The 26,252-nt window shown below is 40.0% G+C and overlaps 1 protein-coding gene across 1 annotated transcript in view; it reads right to left on the bottom strand.

The window, feature by feature from the left end:
- LOC140230840 (myotubularin-related protein 10-like) overlaps positions 1–26,252 on the bottom strand; it is a 95,316-nt gene that overhangs the window by 19,534 nt on the left and 49,530 nt on the right. Inside the window, exons 6-7 of the mRNA XM_072310985.1 lie at positions 16,629–17,026; positions 6,756–6,843 (exon numbers count right to left, since the gene is read on the bottom strand). Coding sequence (XP_072167086.1) covers positions 6,756–6,843; positions 16,629–17,026 — 486 coding nt within the window. The remainder of the gene's footprint in view (positions 1–6,755; positions 6,844–16,628; positions 17,027–26,252) is intronic.

Genomic DNA, 26,252 nt, shown 5'->3' with positions numbered 1-26,252 from the left:
AAATGTTCACAAAACCACAATGGACAATAAAAAAGGTAATCCAGGCGTCATCATCTGATAGTCTCCTCCCTTTTCTGTCAATTTGGACTGAATTAATGAGAAAACAGCAGCATATAGTTAAATGTGTACATGCATCTTGTCACATAGTAGCTATTGGTTTCAATAGAAAGAAGAGGCATGATGTTGTATTTACTTTCCCGGGGTTAGTTTTAAATAAGGCCCATTGCCTTCTCATTAACCCCTTCACTTAATAAATTTGGTTGTTTGTTTGCTTGTTTGTTTGTTTGTCACATTATCATGTTATACTTGTCATACTATTGTCACATGTATGCATGTTTTATGAAGTGAAAATAAATGAAATGAAATGAAATGTGACATATTTCATATTGCAATGTTCACAGAACTGACATAACTTGATACTGCCAGGTGCTCTCATCTTCCAAGACTATGGGGCACATTAGGTGAGTCGGTTGAACGTGGATGCCTACAGACCATGTTTCAATGTCTGGCAGAAAAAAACATTTCTGGCGACAAGGACAATAATATAATAATATGGCATTGCAAAGAGGATGGCTATTCCTGTCTTGTAAAGATATCCCTTTATCGCGAAAACATTTCGGTCTGGGATTGTGGGTAAAGTCTGAGAACTTTCCCGGAGACGGATCCCGTCACTGCGAGAGGACGGTCGGGGAAAGGAGAGAGACGGGAGGAACTACAAAAGGGTCTGGGACTCGGGCGGCTGCTGGCCAAAATAGTCTTGACAGGAAATCGCCTTCCCAACCAGGCGTATCCTCTTGTGATGCTAATCGGCCTCGTTACTCTGCCGCTCAGGAGAAAAGGCCGCAGTCGGGCAGGAAGAGCGGTTACATGGAGCCGCTACAGGACAAGGTCTCAATGACAATGTCAGATTTCAGAGATTGGCCACGCGGGAAGCCCCCTTGAATTTCAACAGTTTGTTCTATTCTGAAAGTACTGAAAGATACCTGACACCAATACCCCCTTTTCTGTAACCCACTGAGATTTCGGATCACTAAAGACATTATAGACATTGCAGACATTGTAGTTTAGCTTCTGAAATGACTGCAATCTTTCAAAGAAGGATTCACATCATATTTCATCTTTACTAAGTATTTACAACTAAACGGGTAAAACATGTAACTTATGCGATTACACCAAGGACACAATTTGTCAGCAGATTGAAGGGTTACCCGCTACCTTGGTCTCCATGGAGACGAAGAAGACTGAAGGCTGATCCTGCTGATGACTTGATAGGGCAATTTTGCTTTATTTTTAGCAACTCATCACGATGGTTAATACTACCTGAGAAATAGGTTTTCTTCTTCTTCTTTTTTTTTTTTTGAGAGAGAGACTTTTCTCATAACCTTGTCATGAAATGATGCACTGAATATTTTTAAAACTAACATTCCAACTATGTCAATAGACTTATCGACATGTTCTTTAACTGAATAACATCTGATACCTCAGCTTTAAGGTAGCTCCAGACTTCTTATCTCGTGAGACAAAATCAAAGTTGAAAAAACATACTCCTTGGACAGCTGGCAATGGTGGTGACCAGGGAATAGAAACCACTGGCCATCACTGTCTGGTGGTAATATGACACAAAACTCTCTGAGTCAGTCTGGTGTTTTTGTTTTTGTTTTTTTTAATTTCTGCCCAGGCTTCCTCTTTTTAGAGCACATTTCAAGAGATCTCCGACACTGACGATTTCTTGCTCGGAATACAGGGACGTGCCTGATGAGAGGTGTTTGGTTTGATCGATCCCTGGGATTATCACATGACTGGGCACGAGGGTCCCCTCACCGGTCGTGTGAGCCAAGTGAGAACGAGTTGGAATGTGGGCAGGACTTCTCCTGTAGTACATCTTACCAAAACTGTGTATACATGTATGTGCAAGACATGTGCTTGATCTCCTAAAGGGATCCTATCATGGGCAGACTATAGTGTACATACTGGTAAGGTTGGCAATTGGGACATAATTGTGAATCCCTGTAATGCTTCAGAAAACGCTCATGCAATAGGCTCTTGCGAGCGGAGAAGACTATCAAGCTTTTACAGACCTTTTTTTTTTCCCCTCAGCCAACATCGTAGTCTTCCCATTGGTAGGAATTTAAAAGGAGGATTTGATATGTACATGGGGCACCTGTATCAGTCCCTTTAAATATCTGTACATGTACACACACACACACAAATATTGCTCACATAAATTCCATGAGGTACATTGTAGAATGGATACTCAACCATTTTTCCTTCCCTTTTATTTCGGAAGTTTTCAACAAATTTTTATCACTCTTGAAACTTTTATTGCATAATTAGAAAATGAGTTTATTCCAATGTACATGTAGTTGTTAAGGAAGTTATCATATTGATTATACAAAAAAAATTCTTCCAAATTATGCTTGTCATTTTTTTTTAAAAAACAGGAGTGTTAATGTCATATCACAATGGGAAATTAATTAATTTCATCAATTTCTTTGATACTTTACATGTCATAAAAAAATAATAGACATGCTAACCCATTAAGCATTGTAACAAAGGTCTGGCTTTCAACTGAACATTTGTCATCATGTGAAAGTGTAAATATTTGGATGGCACTCCTAATTACACTGTATATTACCCTTCACTGCTCCCTTTCACATTTAACCTAATCATGCTTCAGTTTATTTTTGGATCTATTCCCGGAAAGACAAATTAAAAAGAAGAAAAAAAAAGTTAGAGATTGGTCCTCAAGTATGGAATTGCTCCCATGAACTTAATTTTTTGAAGCTAAGAGAGAAAGAGTTAACAGTCCCTGGGGAACATCTCCGCGGGGAATCTCGGTGGCACATGTGGGCTGGATTTACAGCTTGCTCTCTCGGCACAGGTGCAGGGCATGCTGCTACAGGCCCTGAATGATAAGCACGAGCTGCCAGCAAAGTGCTCCCGTGCCACCGAGGGGGATTCGGGCGAGATCGAAGGTGTTAATTAAGCTGTAAATGAGATGATTCGGGGGGCTTGACACATGGCCGTTGCCAGCGATCTGGGAATGTTTTAAACGACGACTGTTTTGAGTTCCATTTCGATGCGGCATGGCTGGCTGCCAGATCGGGCAGAGAAGGAACCAGATACACCATATCGGTGGCACTGTTCTAGTCTGGCAAGTAACTCTGTGAGATGTGTGTGTGTGTAAATATGAAGTGTACACGTCTTGGCTGCCTCCAGCACTTGAGAAAACTTCAATGCACTTCCCTCATAAGTTTTATCATCAGCCATATGCATGAAACTTTCGAGAATTTTGTGAGGAGCCAAGAATCATGAAAGTAACATAGACATGAACATTTTTTTGCCTACAATATGCATCGAATGTAAGTGGCAATTCGCAAAAGTTTCAGGCCCTGAATGTTTCTGCTTTTACAGTACCTCACAGGGTGAGACTTTACGAACAGACAGAAAGTTAGGTTTGTTGTTATTTTTATGCAGATGTTAATTCATGCTATCACTTAAAATCATGCTTGACAACAACTGTACATTACAGGAAATGAGAATTGAAGAGTCTTTCCAACAGCACATCCCCCAGATCGGAAATAATCTGTGTGCTGTACTGTGCAACAGGAAAACTTACAGGAGAGATTTGCAAGGCTAATTATTTATCATAAGAAAAAAATAAAAGGAAAACAACTAGAATGCTTGATGAAACTTTGCTAAGGAGATGCCCCATCATGGATACTCATTGGCTCAGTGCCAAGTGGGTTTCAACTGCTGCTTCAAACAACAGGTAAAGTCTCAAAGCAATATGAATTCATCACATGTGACAAGGGAGACAAAGTTTATCTAAAAACCTCCATTTTTCTTATGTCAATTTCACAACTAACCCGTTTTAATGAGGTGGGCTGTTCTATTATTCACCGTCTGTCTGGTACACAGCAAAGTGCACATTTGTTGGGCCTTTAGTGGCTTCCTTTTCAGATGCTGTGAGAATGGCATTTTCTAACAAAATGCTATGTTTTAGGGAGAATTGCCCATTTTTCACACGAGTTTCCCTGCTACCTGACAAACAACTTTCAAAGCTAAACCAGGTTTGTGCATGGAAACTTTCTCTGACAGCTAGCATGTGATGATAAGAGTACCATAGTGTGATGTCACATCATAGCCATTCATCGCCTTGGAAACCGATTCTCAACAACCTCACCTGGCCCGAAAATCTGTAAATACTATCTTGTCGTTATTCATGCTCGCACTTGGTTCCAGCCTAAGCTAGGACAAAAGACTGTGACATCATCACCTTGGTACAGTACCAAGGTGTACTGTACCAAGGTGATGATTTATAGAGTAACTCTATAAAACTGAATACTGGCAGAAATTGTCTGCAAGAATGCTAGGAAAGCTGGCAAAAAAAGCCAACAGACACACACACATACACACAAATAGCCATGAATCTTCTTAAGACAAAAACCGAGAGTTGCTCCTCTTCCTACCTTATGTCCATTAGATGGCACTTAATGTGTTACTGTGTCAAATAGTGTTTTTTAGTCTCTCCTTGGAGCTACGTGCAATTTTCCATGCAATCTATTTTCATTTGTTTGGTTATCTCAAGTTTCCAAAGCAGTAATTGACAGTCAGTGTTCATCTGTATATACCATTATATATACATGTACATATATATAGTTTAGTATATATATATTATATACTTAGTTTTTCACGAATCAGGACTTCCCGACAATTTCGAGAGTGGCTGAATTTGTGATCGCGATGTACAGCAATGGACAAAGAAATGAATGTGTTCATGTTGCATTCATGCTGGGATCAGAGTTCATGTTTTTGCGTGTTTACTGAAGAGTGTTGGATAAATTTGAGTCGAATTGACCAGAAATCATTTGGAGATCTGAGACAGAAATAGCTTAGGGAGAGCCTGTTTCTAGTGTAAGCATTGAAATATTCGTGGTACATAAATTTTTGCTTATTTTGCACTTATTTTGGCTGGCATAAATTTCAAAACCCACAAAAATATCTTTGCGATTGTCTTTGCAAATTTTGAACTTGTTGAATCGTGTGGGTCTATCACACAACACGAATTCAATAACTCGCGAATGTATTTTTGAGCCACTCAGCGCAAAAAATTAATCACGCCAAAGTATTGCCGTTTATAGCATACCTGCCAACATTTCAAGATGAAATATCTTACTCGTGGATTGCAAAAATCTTATTTTATATGCAAACTGAAGTAAAAAATATTACTTTTGGTTAAATCTTCAGAAAATACACATGAAAGGTATATCTAAATATTTTTAAAAAATCTGATTTCCATGACAGAAAATCTGATTTTGCTACTTTAAACGTAAAAAATCTTACTGAATCTGATAAAATTTTACTAGTTGGCAAGTATGTTATAGTGATTGGAACCTGCACTGGTGTGATGTACAAATGACTTGTAGTACACCCACTTCCTGTCCATTCACGACCCAGTCAGCAGAGCTAGTTTCCACCTGCTTACTAGCTCTTAAGGATGTAACCTAGATGAAACATCCTCCTTCAAACTTTCGCTTTCACTCTAGTCTTTGAGAGGGAATCAACAATCTTTTCCAAAGACCAGCCATTGGGTTTAATAGCAAGTAGGTTCAGGGACAAAATTTCCACGAATTTATTGTGCGCTCAAGCAAGCAGGAAGGCTGATGTTTATCCTTTGAAGAGCATCAGCTTCCTGAATTGAAAATAAGTTGTTTTTATAAAGAAGTTCCATCAACTTTATTCACATGCATGGTGTGTTTGCGATATATACACCAGCCAACTCGTCTGGTAGTGTCAACATTATAAAGTCTCAGGTTTGAGGTCCGGCAAGATGAGCAAATGATGTTACATGCAACCATGCTGTACGGTCTCCTTTTGTTGATATATTTGAGGCAAAGCACTGTTCTTCATATTCGACATGACATGGAGGTCTGCCATAATTCATGCAAGCAAATGTTCCACATCTTGGGAAGAAGCAGCCTGCAAGCCTGGTAAAGTGGTCCATTATACAAGCACACCAAAAACTGGGCAAATGATGTAGAGCCTGAGTGTGTTGCCTCGGGTAACCAGCAGTGGTCTCTGGCAAGTTGGCATCAACCTACGGCGTCATGCCACATGCAAAAAAAAATGATTTTTTTTTTTCTCATGTAGGACAAATGGGAAATCCCCAACCAAATATTTAAAGCACTTTGGTGGTTGTGGTACAGTTGTCAAAGTGGTGTGTGTGTGTGTGTGTGATTTTGTTCCAGCTAGTATTTGACAGTAATTGCCTAATTGTCATTCATAATAACTAACTAATTCTTCCATCGCTGACCACTTTTTCGAAGCTCTGAAAAGAGGATACAGCCTTCCTCCTCTACTGATGCAATGCACTCTTTTAGCAAGTACAATGTATGTCCACTGTTGATATGTTGTCAGTATTGCATGCATGGCATGTCCTATATGAAGCTGATTTTCGAGTCTTGGCTTCATGACAAGAACAGAACTGGGAAGGTCTACAGAGTGTCTTTGACGACTTTAAACCCATTTCCGGAATTCATGCACATTCTCCTCCATTTTCCTCATGATGAAAATCATGACTTTGGATCTCACGTTGTGTAATTCATACAATATACATTGTATACCGGGTGTACTTTAATATGCTCTAGTTGAAGAAAATACATGCCCGATATACTGCAAGCTAATTTTACTGCCGTCACAAAATTGAGTAGCTGCAAACCGGCGTTTCTGACGTTCTTTTTTTGTGCACTTACCGGTACCCTGCCATCCTCGTAGTTTGCTGCCGCACTCTTCAACTCGTAGTCTGAACAAGGGTCGGGGACCACAAAGTATTCCGGTAAACTGGCGAGACAAAGAAAAACACATGAAAGTGAGAACGAATGACATAATCTATCTTCTTTTCAGAAACTTGAGAAGACGACGCTGAGAATTATAATGCAAGTTGAAAGAGACATGAATGACTGTGAGATGTTTGAAAGAGAAAGCTGAGATGAAGGACTTGTGAAACTGATGACGAATACAGTAAACACTGAGAGAGAAAACACCATCTTCAGAGTACATTTCATATGATACCACTTATGAACAATCATCTTTGAATAAAAAAGAACAATGACAACAACAATGTGAAGTACCTACAGTCTGAAATTTCAATTTGAGAGTGTCAAGAATATGCATTGCAATATATTAAAGTTCGTAACTTTTCCCCACATTTGTCTCTGACATTCAAAATCTGATCAACATAAATGAATGTGTAGATATCGAATCAGACAGCTCTTTACACTGTACCGCTCTTGTTCTGCAAGCACCAACTGTATGCAATTTACGTGTATTTAAGATTTCCACAACCATCATGATGATATGTCTGATGTGTGTGTTGAGATGTTTGCCGCACAAATGAGTGTACAAGTGGTTTTGGTCCAGTTCTCGGATTTGGCTTGCCAACTGCATGGTATACCATTAATATTGTTTGGAGTATGGAATCCAGACATTGTGGCACTATCACTGTCATGATTATTCTTTTATTTTAATTGACAGCTCTAACACATAATGTATTCTGAAGCGCTTGTGGAAGATTTTTACTCTGACTGTATGGCATTATGAGGTTGTATAGACACCTGCGGTTTAAAAAAAAATAAAAATCATCATATCATATAACAGAGGATAAGTATACACTTGATTAAACTTGCATGAGAATAGGAAGAAAGAAAATTCAAATGAGCAAGTGACAATTCAAGCACATAATAACTGATATCATCACACGAAGTCTGCCAAATATGAACTCTAATGCAACAAAAATGACAAAAGAGCCCCTGTTCGGCTTACTGATTACATCACTCGGATCTCACTTTCCTAATCATACACAAACATGGTAAGCCAGCCGACTGTTACCATGGAAACATCTCAGCCCCCGCGGCTTGGATCGGGGATAAACTTTGTTGCCCTCCTTCATGAGCCTCCTTGGACAGATGCTCCATGAACCTGTTGGGGGCCCGAAAAGAAATGAAGGAACTGGCGCTAACCTGCCTGGGGCTTTGGGGCTTCTATTTAGAGCCTCATGGAAAATTGGCAAATTTCCTCCAAAAGATCTGCACATCCCCTCTGCGCAAACGCCAATCGAGGTTTCTGTTTTCTTTCTTTCTTAAAATGGATCTGAACTCTTTCGTCCATTTGAAGGCAGCAGCATATAAACTCACAATCAAATCAATGTGCGGGGTGTCACAAGTGTCAGACCGTCCCACAGAAATTTTCACTCTGTCTCGGCACAGGGATAACAGCTGGCTACTTCAGCTTTTAGACCTTCCACTGACATTTGTGAAGCTCACAAATTTCTTTGGGAAGTGTTGGTTGGCGTAGGGAGCAGATGCAGGAATGTGGTACTGCAGACTGTGGCGTGCACACAAGCCAGGATGAGTGGTTGTTTTCTTTCACACGTACCGAGAGTGCGTAATTTGAATCACAATTCTAGTGATGCATCACTAGAATCATGATGCAAATTCTATGACACATTTTGGCCGTGTGCATGCAAACTGGAGTCACACAAGGTGATTTGAATCATGATTTAAATCATACATGTGTTTTGAATGACGGTCCGGATGTGATTTGCAGTGACGATTCTCCGGAATTGTGTGGAATGAAACAGTCATGTGTACATTGTATGGATTGACCTCCAAATCATGTTGTGGGGGCAGAGGTTATGGTGGTGACCTTTCAACCACTTCCGCAGAAAAACCACACTCATTACAACTCAAGAGTATTTGATGGGAACTTAGAAAGAACCCGCAAGTCTTCTCCTCGCTCTGAAATTCAAAACCACAGAATCTGCGAAGCCTTCCTCGGTCATGTGTATGGACGATAATTTCCATCATAATTGTAATTAGGTGATCCGAGTATCCTCTCGGATCACCTTCTGTATCTGTACGGATTCTTTCTTCTTCTTCTTTCTTTATTTCTCCCCAAAAGTTGTGCAGAGGTTAGCTCAGAAAAGTGCTATGCCTATCAAGTTCAAACTTACACCATGTATGTATCGTGTCCCAAAGACGGCAATCGAACTAAAATCAAAGTGATCAGTCGACCGTGACGTCACTATGACGTCATTATATGAAAACACATTCTCAATCATATCTCATTAATGGAGTGGAGTTTTTCAATGAAATTTACGTCACATAAATTTCAAGTCAAACGCATTCTACGCATATTCTGAAAATTCATCTATACCTTAAAACGTGCGCGTACGCGCGCGTTGAAATATTTGTATGCTCAAATCGAGCTCAAAATTTTTTTGCACACGTTTCAGACCATTTGGAGCATTTTTTGAAAAATTGAAAAAATCGGACGGACGCGTACGCGCGCGCGCGTATACGCACACACAGCTCATATGCAATAGAAATTTCCCGATTTTTCACACGGATCGGATGTCTGAAATGCCAAGGTATATTTCTACCAAGTTTCAAGTCGATCCGACTCAATATGACGTCATACGGGCCCGTCAAAGTTGAAATTCCGCGCGCGCGTCAATGGCGACATACAGTGCAACTATGCCAAAAAACCGATGATTTTAAATCTGATTTTACTCGTCAGGATGAACGGTGACCCCCCATTTTCTTTACATATTTTGAAAGCTGATGAGTTGTACATGTTATTTCATGGGCTGGCTATGCTGACAAAATGATTAAAAGATATCAAATTTCTTAATAAAGTAAAAAAAGTAAATTTTCAAAATGACGTCATCAAATTTCAAATTCACTTGAGCGTATCTCACTTGAATTTCGCCAATTTTCACCCAGATTTCAGTATGTTGTAGCTTATGAAATGTTCTTTCATTACTGTAAAAACAACATTTTGATGGGATAACGTCATCACCTCGTAAAAATGGATTGAAAGTATCCTTGTAAAATTTGACCAGTTTACGTGTTATCTCTAGGGGAGAGCAGTTTTTCTGGCAGTGAAAATTGACATGACTATCTTTTTCGAGCACTAGCTCACTTATGCTTCGGTGAATTTTTCCCAGATTTTAATATGTTGTAGCTGAGACTTTGGGCTATCGTGAGTGTGCCCTCTATTTTTTCATACGACGTCGGCATCACGTCGAAAAACTTGGTTGAAAAATGGCACGTGGCTTCGATGTAACGTCATTTTGCTTAATACACAGGGCCTATGGAGCATGAAATAGGTCATTGCATAGCGCATCCGACTCGTAATCCTAAGGTCCCTGGTTCGAGGCTCACCCCTGCCAATATTTTTTTTGAAATTTTTTTAAACACTTTTTTTTTCTTCTTTTTCTTTAGTCAGTCTTAATCTCCTTTCCTAACTTTATCTTTTTCTGATTTTTTCATGCTTCTCCTTCAAATTTCTATAAAATTAACATAATTTTTTCTTTATTTTTCTTTCTTTCTACTACTTTCTGTGCAATAGATGAACAACAACAATGGCTATTAATCCCATATTTTGCACATGTTTTGTTCATGTCACGTACATTATTTCATAAGATAACAATTACTTGATCGGACACCATCTTGGGTATGTAAATTAGGGTCAAAGGTCATAAATGTTTCATCCTGTATCTTGGTGAATACGTGTCCTATCTCTCCAATATTTTGCACACGCAAAAACCATGTTATAAGAATCATTTCACAAAATAACCACTTTTTCCTCAGATGTCATCTTGGGAGTGTAAAGGTGGGTCAAAGGTCATATGTATTTGTTGCTGTATCTTCGTTATCTAGTGTATACAGAATTAGTACCAAAGATGGCAGACATGACTCCCTTTTCTAAATGAGAATCCAAACATGACACGGCCAATGTCTCTAAATACAGATGAAACCTGTATGGTCATGCCTATTGCGATCATGATTCGAATCATTGATTAAAAAAAAAAAATCGGATCACCTTAATTTGTCAGTAATGACAAATTACAATCTCTAGTTGTAATTATATTTGTAATTCAGCATTGCAATTACGTTTAACGACCCGTGTGAAAACGGTCAATAACTACACAGAGCACAGCTGTCACACATGGCATCCTTCACATGGCCAACATGGAGGTTAGCATGGCTCAGTGGTTGGGGTCTCTGACTCTGGCATATCACAAGGTCCTGGGATCAAACTTCGATGGGGACCTACAGGCAAACTGTTGCATGTGAGCATGATGTTAACGATACAAAATGTACAAGTATACAGCAAGAAAAGAAGCTCAGCCTCTCGCATGGAACACTGCCAGAGATAAATGTTGTGTCCTTGGAACAGTCACATTGTACACATGCGAACCAACCTGTCTCTACTTGTCTTCAAATAGCCTTTCATTAGTGAAAACCTGATCTAGTCACTTGCATTCAGATGTGTGTGTGTGTGTGTGTGTGTGTGTGTGTGTGTGTGTGTGTGAGAGAGTGAGGAAGACAGACAGACAGACAAAGAAAGACAGACAGACAAAGAGAGACAAACATAAACACATACATACATTCGATATTGTATGTACAGGCATAATATCGCCCTGAATAAAATCACTTCAGGAAGTTGTGCCAAATGAAAGAAGACAACAGTGCCAACACTCCTCGAAAAACAAACAGCAATACTGTAACGTAAATCCCACATCAATGATTCATTCACAAACATGGATTTCTCAGTCTGCGTCCAACAACAACAAAAATTCTTAAGAAGGAAGCAGAAAAAAAAAAAAGATCTGTAGATGAAATAGAATACAATATCCCAGCTTTCCACTCCCAATGCAGGAAATGCGAGGAAGGCATGGACCACATAGCTAAGATTTAAAGGGATGGTACAGTATTGGTGGAGATGAGAATTGGGCTTTTAACTTTTTGCGAGATACCAAGAAAACACTTACAATATAGTACAGAGCATACCATTTTAAGAGGAATTCAAAGTTTATTTGATGAAAATCGGGTTTGGAATAACTGAAACATCCAAAAACAAAGTAAAACAAAGCGATCGTAAGAAAGTGTGGGTCCCACACTTTATTAGAATCACTCTTTTTTGGATATCTCAGCCATTTCAAAACCAATTTTCATCAAATGAATGTTGAATTCCTCATAGAAATACATGCTCTTCCATAATAAAAAGAGGTTTCTCATTATCTCACCAAAATGTTAGAAACCTGAAATTAGGTCTCAACCAAAACTATACGATCCCTTTAAGTCTTCCTGATGTCTGTTAGAATCATTATATTGGAACAGGACTTCCTATACCTCAGTGCCACTTGACAACAGGTCAAACAACAAGCATTAGATGCCTACACTTAATGCTAAAAAAGAAAGAAAGAAAGAAAGAAGAAGTGATGTTTAGCATCTTTCGACGGACCCAAGGATTCATATCACATGTGTTGGTCAGACTGACTGTCTTCCTGAAGTATCTTTGCCACTGACAATTCTAGAGTGTCCGAAAAGTTCTTGTTAATTTTCTGGTAGTGAACTGGACAGAATAGTACTGTCTTTCTCCCCTTGTATAAAAAAAAACAAACAAACTTGATTGACGTAACAGGACTTCCTATACCTCAGTGCCACTTGACAACAGGTCAAACAACAAGCATTAGATGCCTACACTTAATGCTAAAAAAGAAAGAAAGAAAGAAAGAAAGATGAAGTGATGTTTAGCATCGTTCGACGGACCCAAGGATTGATATCACATGTGTTGGTCAGACTGACTGTCTTCCTGAAGTATCTTTGCCACTGACAATTCTAGAGTGTCCGAAAAGTTCTTGTTAATTTTCTGGTAGTGAACTGGACAAAATAGTACTGTCTTTCTCCCCTTGTATTAAAAAAAAAAAAAACAACTTGATTGACGTAATCTGCATTATATTAATCATGCGGCAACAGGAGAGTAATACATGAATCATATTCTGTCTCCGCGGAAACGTAGCAGATACTGGGGAACCTGCGGCGAGCGTACTTTCCTTCTAAGACACAATTACAGCATCACGGACAGCTAGGCTTATGTAAAGTGACAAGACGAATCGAGGCGCTGTGTTGCGTTGTGATTGATAAGGCTGAGTCGTCATGTTCGCTCGCTCTCCGAGCAGAAGTCACCAAAACATTGCTAGTCAGGTGGCAGATTTAAACGACACCAGACTTTAAAACTCCTGCTGGGTGAATCATGTTGCAGTCTAGGGTAACAAGGCTTTATACCATACTGACATCATCGTCGGAGTGAGCTGGCTATGAGGGTGAGACCAATCTGCAACAGTCTTTGTGCCTGCAAGAAGGTCTCATCCACGAAACAGACATAAAATGCTTCCATGACACAACCGTTTGTTTGTTGTTGTTTTTTTTGCCAAGACTCTACACTTAACAAAAGCAAGACGACACGGGAGCATTTTAAGACAAAACCTACCATCACCCTACTGACCAATATCAACAGGTTCCAAAATCTCTGGGATCCAATTAACTGGTGCATAATATAATGCACAGTGGAAGACATCCAATATATTAGATGGGTCATTATTTTCAAAATAAAATTACATAAACAAACACTCACACACATGCACACATGTACATACAGGAAGTTCATACAAAAACTTTACACCATTTTCAATGTGTGATGCTGTGGAATCATACACCTACATTGTGCAATGTAGAATAATTGCAGTCTTCTAGGGCTTAGAATTATTCTGAAGACACAATTACGAATTATAACAAAGAAAGTTAAGACATAATATTGTATTTTGGGGTGATAATCTACATTATGAGCCTCTTTCCACATTGAGCCCTTTCAACATGTTCCTGCTTTGCAGAGAGCATAATCCTTGTGACTAATCCAGACATGAGGTAGAAACATTGTGCACATTCCAAGACAGCACATACATTGTATCTTGCAAGAAAAAAAAAATACAAAAGCATCAACGACGGCTGGACTGGTCATGCAATATTTCCCAGACTGGGTTTTCCCCAAATGGTTGTGAAGGGCATTAAGAATTTCCTATTTCCCTAATACATGCACTCCCTAACAACCTCGTAACACTATTAGCACAAAAAGGGGGGGGGGGGGAATTAAAAATCAGATTGCATATAACAAGATTTACATGTAGTCTGCTTCATTTCGCACCTTACCATGGAAAGGTCTACGTGAAAGAACTTGAAGGTTTTACTTTTCTATGGTATGGTTTCTTAATCAAATGCAAAGGTTGCACAAACTGGTACATTGAGTGTTTGAGAAATAGAATGCGTAGGTCCCTGAATTAATGATCATACATATAGCTTTGAAAAGGGACTGAATAAAGACTCTTTGTTTGAAGGAAAAGGTCTGTGTGAAAGAACTTACAGGTTTTACTTTTCTATGACCACATATATGGTTTCTTAATCAAATGCAAAGGTTGCACAAACTGGTACATTGAATGTTTTATAAAATACACATATAAGAAATACAATGCGTCAGGTCCTTGAATTAGTGATCACAGTTTTGAGAAGGGGGTGAATAAAGACTCTTGTTTGAATCAAAGAACTCCTCTAAACACTCTACATCTTCCAAGTTTGTAGCACCACAGAGAAGTGCTTCAAGCCTGCACCAAGGAATGGTTGTTACTACCTTCTTCCACCCATCTTCCTGTGACAGAGAGATCACTATCCTGATACGAGTCTGCCAATCCTTATCTTATTTTTGATCTGTACATAAACATCAGTCACACTCTTGCTTTGCAGACATACAAGTACTGTACAATACCCAAAAAACTTGGACTGCAACTGATGTTCACATTGGCAAACTCTTATGCCTTACACATGAATCAATAAATAATGATTTTATTGGTTTGACCACTCTTTGAGATAACTGAATAACTGCACCAATATCATAACTTTGCTTTTAGTATGCTGTGGCAAATTTTGTATCCATAATACCTCTGTGGAAATCAATTAAACTGAAGTTCAGTTGGCTTTGTGTTTGGTTTGTAAACTCAGCAATGGGATGTGAGAGTTCTGCTCGGCATGCGCGTCAGGCCTGTGATTCATACAAGTTCCCACGACATCTGCTCCTGATATTTCGAAGATCAAATAACTTGACAGCGTTTGTTTTACAAATTGAGTCTAAAAGCTCCATAAGTCTGCACCCTTCCAGAGATAGTGTGGGCATATAAATGCACACATACACACACACACAATATGACTGCATACTCTCCAACAAACACACATATACAGTGTATATGGATGGGCACATACAGAAATACAAAAACGAACTGGGATTACTCGTAATCTCGGTTCATAATCTGTCACTTTTCTCGTCTTTCAACTCGGGTATTGTCAGAGGCCTTCTAAATATAAATTCTCCACAATGATTCAAGCAGGATGTTGATTTTTTCTGCCTATTCGGTTCCACCATGATACAATAAAGCGACACGCTGAAGCCAGCAAACTCCAGCTACTATATAAAGCGCACAAGAGCGAGATGGAGAGTGCAAAATTCTTATGGATGAGATCCCCTTGAATCCTATCATTTACCTAATTTCCCGTGCGGTCAGACGTCCCCATTTTGCCCGTCAAATGATGGGGTGGAATAAGAGAGGGCGAGGGATAGGGGAAGAGAGTGCTGGAAAGGGCAAAATGAGAAAGAAACATGTTTTCCTGATTTAATTTCCCAAGTTATGAGTGTTGAGAGGTCGAATCGTGACGGTACACCAGGCAGACTTGCTCCAATGCTCCGGGGACGCCAAAGCGGAGAATATCACAAGTGACAGGCAGCGTTACGGTGCTCATTGGTCATTGGTCTTCCAGCAGTGCTTGAGTGAGAGGGTTGGGGGGGGGGGGGCAAGAAACTGCTGTAAATCTTGCTCTCCAGGATGTAGAGGTGTTACCTGATAATGGAGAAGGGGCAGGGGAGGGGTACGAGAGATCCACAGCACTACCCCAAATGCTCCACCCTTATTATGGATGGAATCTCCCCTCGTCAGGTCCTGGGATGGAAGTGTGAACTATATATATTGAGGGGTCGCATCCAAGAATTCAGAGACTTGGTCAAACTGATAATTGATCCTTCGTTAGTACGCCTCCCAACTGTCAAAGCTCATATGATTGAGGACAGCGTCATCTGCTTGCCTGCTCACTGTGCCAGGCAGCGATAACGCTGGCATATTACATCGTGACCATCACCATCATGATCATGTCTTGACGCTGGATGTGAGGTGACTCCATGTCCTTGCAGTTCTTGGATGACCAAAACAAAAAGTGAAGGTGTCTATGCATGCTTCAAAATTACATACTTCAGACTGTGACTATGCCTGTTACAGCAATCTGCTGGCAAGTTCATATCAAACTGTTAATCCATCACTGATCTATAAAACCAAATGTGTTGTGTTTCGAATCTTCCGGAAATATTGCCGGTCTCAGACATTGAGTTTAAGTACAGCCCCATGTCACCTATTTCACTGTTTGAAAAGTCCCCTTGTAATGATATCAGAGAGTCCAGCCTGCATAAGGGTTGAATACGTACTGCTTTCATCCTACAAGGAGCATACCTCGCTCCTTTGGCTGAACCTGGTCAGTATCACAAGATCCCTCTCTGCTTTTTCAGACCTAGCTCCCAAAAGTCACCTCCACACAGAGAAATTAAAAGGAATCTGTATTCAAAGCCAGAACAAAGTAACAGCTTGGTATGAACTGGCTTGCATCTGAACAGGGGGTTAGTTATCTCACCTGTCTGATAATCTGAAGTCGCGGTTGACCTCTGTGACCCGTACATTCCTCGCCCCCGTCCTCTTGATCTGGTGCTCCCAGTCCTCTTGCCGCCTGAACTGTGGTGTCCGCCCGTGCCGCTCCCGGTCCGGCTTGTTGGGAGGCGGGGGTGGGGGCGCGGAGGTGATGCTGTCCTTAAAGGGCGTGTACTTTGGCTGGGGGTTCAGGATGCCCTTAATGCGGGTCCCGCTCCGCACCGGCAGGGCCTTCTTGGCCTCGTGGCCGTTGGTGATGCCGCCATGCGTCGACTCGGCACGCCGCGGCCGCGAGTTTGGCGAGTTTGACGGAGGCTTGAAGGCAAAGGCGAAGAGGAGTTGGGGGTTTGTGGGGAAGGCATGGTGCAATATCGTATGTATCATCTGGATTGGAGAGAGAAAAAAAAATAAATCAGAGGAGAATGCCATATTCTCATTTTCTGCATAAAATCATCTCTCAAATCTTCTACCATTACCATTTCATGAGTACGGTAGGTAAGACTTTATGGTTTCCAAGGAATGTACTTCTAGAAAACAGGAAAGTTGTCATCACAGGTACGTAGCAATCAGAGCATGCAGTAGTCATAACCAGAACTACAATGTATAGTTTGACAACGAATACACAATTTTTCAGGAGCATTAACTAACATGTATAATATCTCACTTCAATGCACTGTCAGGAAACCATCATCTATTTGGTATTCAACATGGGATTTAAAATCTTGGCCATTACTCATAGTCAACCTTCAAAAAAGTTAACTCCTCGTGTAATATGAATACTCTTGTGAAGCAGGCATGTCTTAAACATAATAGACTGTCCTTTCAGGTGCTGGTATATACACTCAAGTAAATATCTAATATTTACCAAGTCCAAGTCTCTCCCTACAGATTTCACCATGACATGTGTTTCCACAATGTACATGTAGAGAGACAAAAAAAAAACCACAAAAAACCTAAAAATCTGAAACAAACGAGGTCTGACTTTTTGTTCACACTGGAAGTTTTTGTAGAAAGTGAGAAAACTGATGATTGAAGTAAAGATGCAGACGTTTAGGGGCTGAGAGGTTTAGTCACAGACAAGATCACTCAGCAAGTTCTTGGCAATGGTGAGAGTTGGTGTTTGGTGGGGGGGGGGGGGGAAGGAAGGCAACCCCAGGGTATCCTCAGCCCACTTAGAGTCTTGTCTAACTTTCACTTTCTGACTTCCCCCAAAACCCGGGAATCCGAGTGTGGTGATTCACACACACCTGACGGCCATGAGTGTCAGAGTTTTGAGACAAGAGAACCCAAACCAAACCAAACCAAACAAACACATATGTACGACAAAGAATGCTGAAAACCACCTTTGCATGGCCATTGTATTCTTTCAATAAATCCACCTCACATTTTTTTTTATGCCAGAGATGACATCGTATTTCCAACATCAGCTTAAAGCCAAGTATAAGATCACCGTTTAAGGCGCACAACTCTTCAACGTATCACTTCCGAGCACATTCACAATTTGGGGAGTCTCAGATCTTCAGTCAACGCAAGAACTTGGTCGGACCAAGAAATTGTAACCCATGCCAATGAGCAAGGGAAGTTAATATGCAGTCTCTGAGAACAAGAAGGGCCATCATCTTCTCTTGCTCAAATTCACAACACAGAGCTACAAGAAGCTATAATGACAAACAACTTATTGGGGAAGTATTTTACTTTGTATAGGCTTCGCCTACATGTAATCTAAAGCTACAATTGTACTTTGCCACATGACACAGGGAGAGAAAATGGTCAAAACAGCCGTCGTCTTAACGTCCACGATGCAAATCACAAGCTCCCTATTTTGACAATACAGACCCAAAATTCTGCTCACAGCCGCCAACAATTATTTGCCATGAAGTAGCAAAAAGTTTGTCAGCCTTGAAAAACTGCAAGGGCTTTCTTGCATTTAGTGTTGGTGGGTTTATCCTCTCCTTTGACATTGAGCTCTCAAAAGGTTTGCGGTAATGTTTCATCTAAGACTGCAAAACAAGTTTTATGATCTAAACTTCTGCATCAATCTCCACAAGTAACACACACTGTAAATCATTCCTTCTTTGTTTCTATGCACTGCCGAGGACTTGAAAAGGGAGAGGATAATTTAACACCCTCGACGAGAATGATGATGGGGGGAGGGATGCAGTTGCAGAATGAGTATGGAAATAGATTAAGATAGAGAAATACCATAGATGGGAACATACTTAAACACATACACACATACTGTACATTTTGTAACTGTACATACATACACACACACACCAGGGAGGTGTCACCTCCCAGCACACACACAAACACACACATGCATGATGTTGATAGCTAGCCAGATGGACCGACCGAGGAGTTGATAGACATAGTAATAGGTCTAATAGATGAACAGATTACATTGTACTTATAGATAAACAAATAAATAGAAGTGGGTCCGTAGATAAACCCACAGCAGGAAAGAAAAAGAGAGACAGACAGACAGACGGACAAAGATAGGGATAGGAGGGGAAACTTAATTTACAGATATAATAGGCAGGACAGAGGGAATGTGGCAGACTTGACATACGTATTTAGTAGACGGCATTATAGTGGTGACAATGAGTCACTTAATTGAATGGATATGATCTAGGGTGTTCCAGCTCCCTACTTCCCCTGCCCCCCCCCCCCCCCCCTCTTTCTGAACTTCATCTCTTTCCAGTTGATGTTCTCAAGGAGGGAAGCAAGATCCCCTCCCACCTCCCCCCCAACCTCATCCTACCCCCTTTCCTACTGGGGACAGATTGAGGGTATATAGAACATTAGCTAGACTACATTACATTCACATGATCATTACCCATGATGTGATAAAATAAACCCTCGTCTGCACACACCCACGCCCACTCTCACACACACACACACAAAAGCACACACAAAGCATACAACAGACCTTAAACACACATGTTCTGCCATCGCACGTTAACTATGGGAAGCAACAGAACATATGGCATATCCTTCATTTGCAGACTTTTGTCAGGGAGTATCAATAGTACATATTTTTGACCCTAGAGAAAGATTATCCAATTGCGAACAACTTTGGGAAAACACAGATTGGGAAAACACTCATTCAAGACAGTTCAAGTGTTGATCTTGATCGCAGTGTATTATAAGACAAAGAGCTTGCATAATGATAAAATAATGGAAAATACGTTAAATTTACAGGCATAGGCGGTAGATCTACCCCGAAGTCAAACACACAAGACACACATAAGATTTTAATCACCATTACCACCTTCACATGTCTTGTAGTACACTAATTCTGTCGCCAGCAATACATAACATGGCTTTGTTCACCATGCAGTGCAAATGTTCTGTAGGCGATAAGTGACTATGACTCCATTCTCAAGGTACATTTTTGTATCATAAGCAAGGCATTATATGTAAACCAATGTCTCACCCGCATATCGCAATCTGCGATTATAATGTTCTTCTATGTGAGGTTAAAAAACCTTTTGACCTTGTCTAACTTCACCAATATTCAAACTTGAACACCATCTTCAGGTTCTATGCCGGCGGTATGAGTTTGGTGGTATATAGATCAAAGTATAGAGAGTAAGAGAGAGTACATCATACTGTTGACAACGCAGACGCCGACGACAGAAAAGTGATGCCTATGTATCCCACTATGCGGGCGAGACAAAAATGAAAGTGCATTGTGGAAAGACAATGGAAAGATTTTTGAATTGTGATTTTATCAGCACGCACAAATGAGACTGACTGCACAATGTGCTCATTCTGATCATAGTCCCACCTGTGTATTTCTATGTATTTAAGCTGGAGAAATGTGGGCACTGTGTGCATGCCTGTGAAGATAAACTACCGTACCTTGTGTACATTGCGAAGGAATCATTCACACATGCTATACAATTGTATTTGTGAACTTCCTCAAAGCTTTCTAGTCATGAAGTCTGTATGTTCAGTGTAACCAAGACCTAAACTTTGTGAGACCGGAGATTCAACACTTGTACAAGTAGTTCACTTCACAGAGAATGTTTTTCCCACAATTAAATAAATGTAATGTGCCCAGATTATTGGGACTGCTGCCAGCATGGAGCTGATATATGATATGTAACAAATCCACAGAAGAGACTAAAGGAATATGCAAAGGTATTGTACACAACCTGTGCCAAAGACGCAAGGTGAAAAAAAAAATAAAAATTCCATAATCAAAACCCCATATAAAGTTTATCCTTGTCTGAGAAATCGCACCATGGCGTTTTGATTGCAGAGCACCAAATTCAGTCATTTGATTCAAACCTAGCAATGTAAGCCAACTTGCATTTGTACAGTGTATGCAGTTTGACGGTGTTGCTACTGCAAGCCCACTCATCCTTTACCTTAAGAGGAACACCTTGATTTCACACTGTACTGAGTAATGAAATGCTTCCGCTAAAAGGCAGATTTGGGGGAAAAAATACTCCAGAAGAGATATAGAGAGGAACACAACATTTTCAAGTTTCCGTTTACAAATCGCGGGGGCTGTTATACAATGTATGTGCACTTCACAGATATAAAGTGACGAGAGCCTGGAGGTACAGCCTACATTCTCATGCCAAGGTTTCAACATGCTAGGTACTCTACAGGTATGTGCTGCAGCCGTAACTGTTAACCCGTTGAGGACGGGCTGATTTCGCTACAACACGCATTTCCCATGGACACCTGCCTGAGTATACTCGGGACTCGTTTTCAACGGGTTAAGGGGAGTTTAAAATGGCAACACTTTCCTTTTACACACAAAAGTCTTGACATTGTTGCTCTGTTGCATTTTTTTCTTCAGAAGTCCTCTTTCACCAGACACCCTGTGAGTCCTCTACCTAGAAATAGATATCTAACGACAAGGTCACGATGACACATTTACTGTATAACAGTAACAAATGGTTGGCATCGATGTAATGCCATACCTCCCAGAAACCATGGAAGGGCGCAAGAAATTTATGAAGAAAGTGTGAAGCTAATGGTGCTATAATCAATCAACCTGAAAATAAGATCTCTTTCAACTCAATATTCCTAGGTATAAGAAACATTTAAAGTAATATGGGCGAATAAGAAAGCTAAACCAAACACACAGTATGCTGAATACGAACAAGAAAGTCATGTGTATTACACACTTCTGCAGTGGTTAGTGTCTTCTGGTGGACATTGTGCAATGTGTAGTTGAATAAGTACTGCATTTTGCAAAATAGGACTGAGGATGTTCACCGAATAGCACACGTTTCTCAAACTAGACCAACTTTCACTTCCGTAAGAATTTCCCAAGGTATTTCCTCCGTTTCCTCATTCCAGCTGTATCATACAGCGACAAATTTTTGGGCCCTGCAAGAGATGGGCAAATTTCCCAAAATCCAAAGTCATTGCACTATTTTCTTTTTGCCAAACTGCAGATCAGTGAAGATGCACCCCATATATCACAGGAAAGTGATTGAGCTTTGAAGCATCACCCCTTGGCGATCAGCCACACATGCAAGGTTTGTGGAAGCTGAGATGACCTCGGGGGCAAACCCTCCCATCACGTTCCCTCCAGCGAGTGCCCGCTTGTTTTGTTTCAATCACTACTGGAACGCTACTGTGCTCACCGTTACAAGTAGGGGGAATATTAAACTTGGCTGGACCAGAGAGAAGTCAAACCTAGAATGTGCATATAGCACAAGACCTTCCCCACATGCTGTTTGGGGACTATTAAAGCACAACACCATTTTGCCATCATTTTTCTCAAGAATCGAATACAGCACTATTCCGTCTGATTTTTATTGCTCACACAGAGGGCTCTCATACAGTGCAGTTTTGAGGCCTGCTTGAAACGTGGTACAGGCAACTAAGAAAAGGTGGTAAATATTAATTGTTATACCCGTTATGAGGCAAGCCGTCAAATGTGAAGATTACATCAATACATGAATAACTGTATGAAAATATGTCAATGGGCCCAGACATTACAAATTGTGAAAGATCCAACAAGTGACAAAATATTGGTATGACTTGCGTAGTGTAGTATGCACTGAACACAAAAACAGTCTGACTTTCAACGCCTTGTGATACAGAGACTTAACACACACCAGACATGCAGTCAAATAATCTTCCTTTATCCAATTTGATATTAATGGGGCCATATTGGTATCATCGCATAATCCAATCTTTTGTGTTTTCTAATATTATCAGCAAAGCATTTCGTCAATTCAGATGATTTTCGGCCATTGATTTACATCTTTTTTTTTGATCAGTTGACAAGTTGATGTCAATTATCAAAGACAGTTTGCGCACACAAACATCCCAAACTGAATAGTTGATGTGATTGTCGGGCTTATCACCATAACAAACTTGCTCCTTTATCCGGTGTGAAGGAGATAATCCGAGTTGGGGGCTTGTATTATGGGCATCGAGTCGCAACGTGTGACCACAAAATGATTTCACACTGCTGACACTGCATTTCCTGTCATGCCACAAAAAAAAAGGTTGTTTTAGTCTCGTCTCGTATTCTCTCCTTAATATTCCACACCCAGTTTAACGGGGGAAATCAAACTGTGCCCACTAAAGAGACTGCTGTTGTTTTGGATGTTTTTAAAGTAGAATGTAATACAAACTGCACCCTACACTGAATGCTGTACATTACTGAAAAGAAAAAAAATGTAAGGAACTTTATGGCAGTGATTATCAACTAGCATGTAGTACATAGGACCTACAATCTATATATACAGTGAACTACATGAAAATGCATAATCTTAATGCAGAAATGTTATCTGCTTTCATTCTGCAAGAACTCAACAATCCACTTCTATTTAGGTATTAAAATTTTGTGGATGCTTGTATTTATCACAGGTTAATCCCGACACTTGAAACCTTGCTTGGTTCTCGCTAGCCATAGCAAACTACTCCTAGTAATGCAAGCAAACTGGAAAAGTATTTGAATGTACAATTGTATTTGGTAGGAACAAATGTATTGGAGAGCTTCTTGCAAAGTCCTCACAGATAATGATAATAAGAACACAGAGATAGCCCCCCCCCCCCAAAAAAAAAAACAAAACAAAACAAAACAAAACAAAACAAAACAAAACAAAACAAAACAAATGATAATGATAATGATGTAGAAAAATCCTGATATTTCTGGATGGGTAAAACTGCTGAAGCTAAATGCAAACCAGGGAAGTGTAGCATACATTTTGTCCCATGGCTGCCTGAAAAAGAAAAAGAAAAAGAAAAAAAAACAACAACTTTAGGAACATTTCCCTGTACCAACAGCAAGAATATCTTGACAAGCTGCACACATTTCTGTATCCGTCACTAGTGCCAGCTAAATGCTTTACAATGGGATGCACACATGCGATGAGTTCTCTCAATGTTATCTTTCCACAGATGCTCAAAAGTGCTGAGCCCATGATGAAGTGTGCACAAGTGGCACTTACTGAAGAGTGGTTTACAGAACCACAAGCACCCAGGTGAGGGAATAAAACAGTGATCTGGGGATGCCACTTAGAATGGAAGAGAGGATCTGAAATAAATCTACATAAAGCTACTTCGTACATGCAAGGGCCTGCACTTTAGATACTAGTACTACCAGGGTCTGAATTCAGGCTTTTGCCTGAAACCCTGGCATCCTTGACTAAAACTTGGTAGTTAGGGAACTAGAGAGGTACTGGTACTGTATCAGCAGTCATAAAGTTGGTATCTATGAAATCATCAGTAATTTTTCAAAAGTTTGCAAAACATCATAATTGTACTTTTCAAGAGTCTCCTCCCCCCTTTCACATTTGATTTGAAGTTCAAGATTCTCTTTGAAATATACAATGTGTTGCTCTTTCTTGCAACATTTATTAGCGCATTCTTTTATCTATTTTTTTTTTAATGGGGGGGGGGGGATGTGAGCTCCAGACAGGGTCCACTTGGCACGAGATTACTTTATCAAAGCTTTAGGTCAGGAAAGGAGGCGACTGGTCCAGAATTCTTATGGATATATGCTAAATAGCTGCCAGGCTATGGTGCTTGGTGTATGGGGGAAAAAGCATCAGAGGCTGCAGTGCAGGAAGCATTTTGAATCCAGCCAGCGCACCAGGGTGTGAGAGTGAGCGAGGGACACCAGATGGTGATCACACAGTCCATTAATCCTCCTTCCTTGGTTTCACTTTCTCTCCACAATATATCTGCAGTTAGACATCTTTGTCAAAATTTCTGTGGTCATGCCCACTGCGCAACTACAATTTATGGCACGCGAGGAATATTCAAGGCCGACATGATAATCACTTCAATGGCAATGGCGAAGTCACTAAAAAAGTGTACACATTGCATCGTCACACCTAAAAGTCACGTTTGACACTAATGTCGACCAACACGCCTTCACATACAACATGCTGTACACAGTTTCTGGGTATCTGTAACTGTACAGATCTTCATGTGGTGTGAGAAAAAAAAAATATATATAAATATATATGATCTGTCACTTGATCTTTATCTAAACTTGACCTTCAATCTTTGACCTTTATCAGAGCCCCACATCCAACTTTGGAATTTTCCTATGCTTGATGAAATAATGACATTATATGATCAATTCTTAACGCTTTTCTGAATATTTTTTTTTTTTTCAGGTAGAAATCTGACATAGTTTTATGTCTTAAAGAAATGACTCTTTAATTCACATAATATTTAAATCATATGTACAACCAAGGAGGTTTGAGAAATGAAGTGACAACAGTCTCATTCCCTTTGATCCCATGTTTCATGCCGCCACTCAGAATTATTTGAAGTATGTGCTTAACTGGAGCTGCCTCACAGATAGGAAGACAATTGATTCACGTGTCATTGCATCATGACTAGTCACTCTCAGAGGAAGATATGTCTTTATGATGGAAATTACTTTTCGCTGTTCCTTCTTACAAAATTAAGCGATACATATATGTACAGACACAGGGATGCGCGCATAAAAATTGTTGAAACAAAAATCATAATTACTTGAATTTACATGACTTTACACTAATCTAACATACAAATAAATAAAGAACTATATTTTAAAATTATACCTTTTCAGTTTCATTTGTCGGAAGTGATCGGAGAGATGATAAAATCGGCTTTGTAGTGAGGGCACAGTTTCAAATATTTTCACGACATACAGTTCTGGTTTACAGTTTTGCACATAATCCTGGACAGGATTTACTTTTGTTTTATATGCTTTATCATTAAGTAAACATTCATTCTATTTAACAAATAAACAAGCAGAATATAGCCAATATTAAGTTAGAGTTTAAAATGAATCTTCAGATTGCTCAAAAAGACGGCGGCATGGAACCCCGGTCATCAAAGGCACAAGAGCACTGTGGAATTCTTTTGTGCATCAATAGGAAAAATGACAGCTGTTTGAATAATTACAACCAGTTGGAACTCCATCTCTTAAACCTCCTTGGTACAACACATTACTGTACACTGTATATCAAACATCTTCAATAGCTTCCAAATAAAGTATAAGTAATGAATACTTTTATTCATACACACGATGTTCTTGTGCAGTCATAAATCTCCCCAACATTGATATGTGTTCAAACTAAATTACCAGTAATGGTTTCTTGCACACTGATTTACAAAGAATAATGAG

Source organism: Diadema setosum, chromosome 7, assembly GCF_964275005.1.
Source record: "Diadema setosum chromosome 7, eeDiaSeto1, whole genome shotgun sequence".
Taxonomy (NCBI): Eukaryota; Metazoa; Echinodermata; class Echinoidea; order Diadematoida; family Diadematidae; genus Diadema; species Diadema setosum.
Note: the sequence above shows the minus strand (reverse complement) of the source record. Positions and strands in the feature narration are given on the sequence as shown.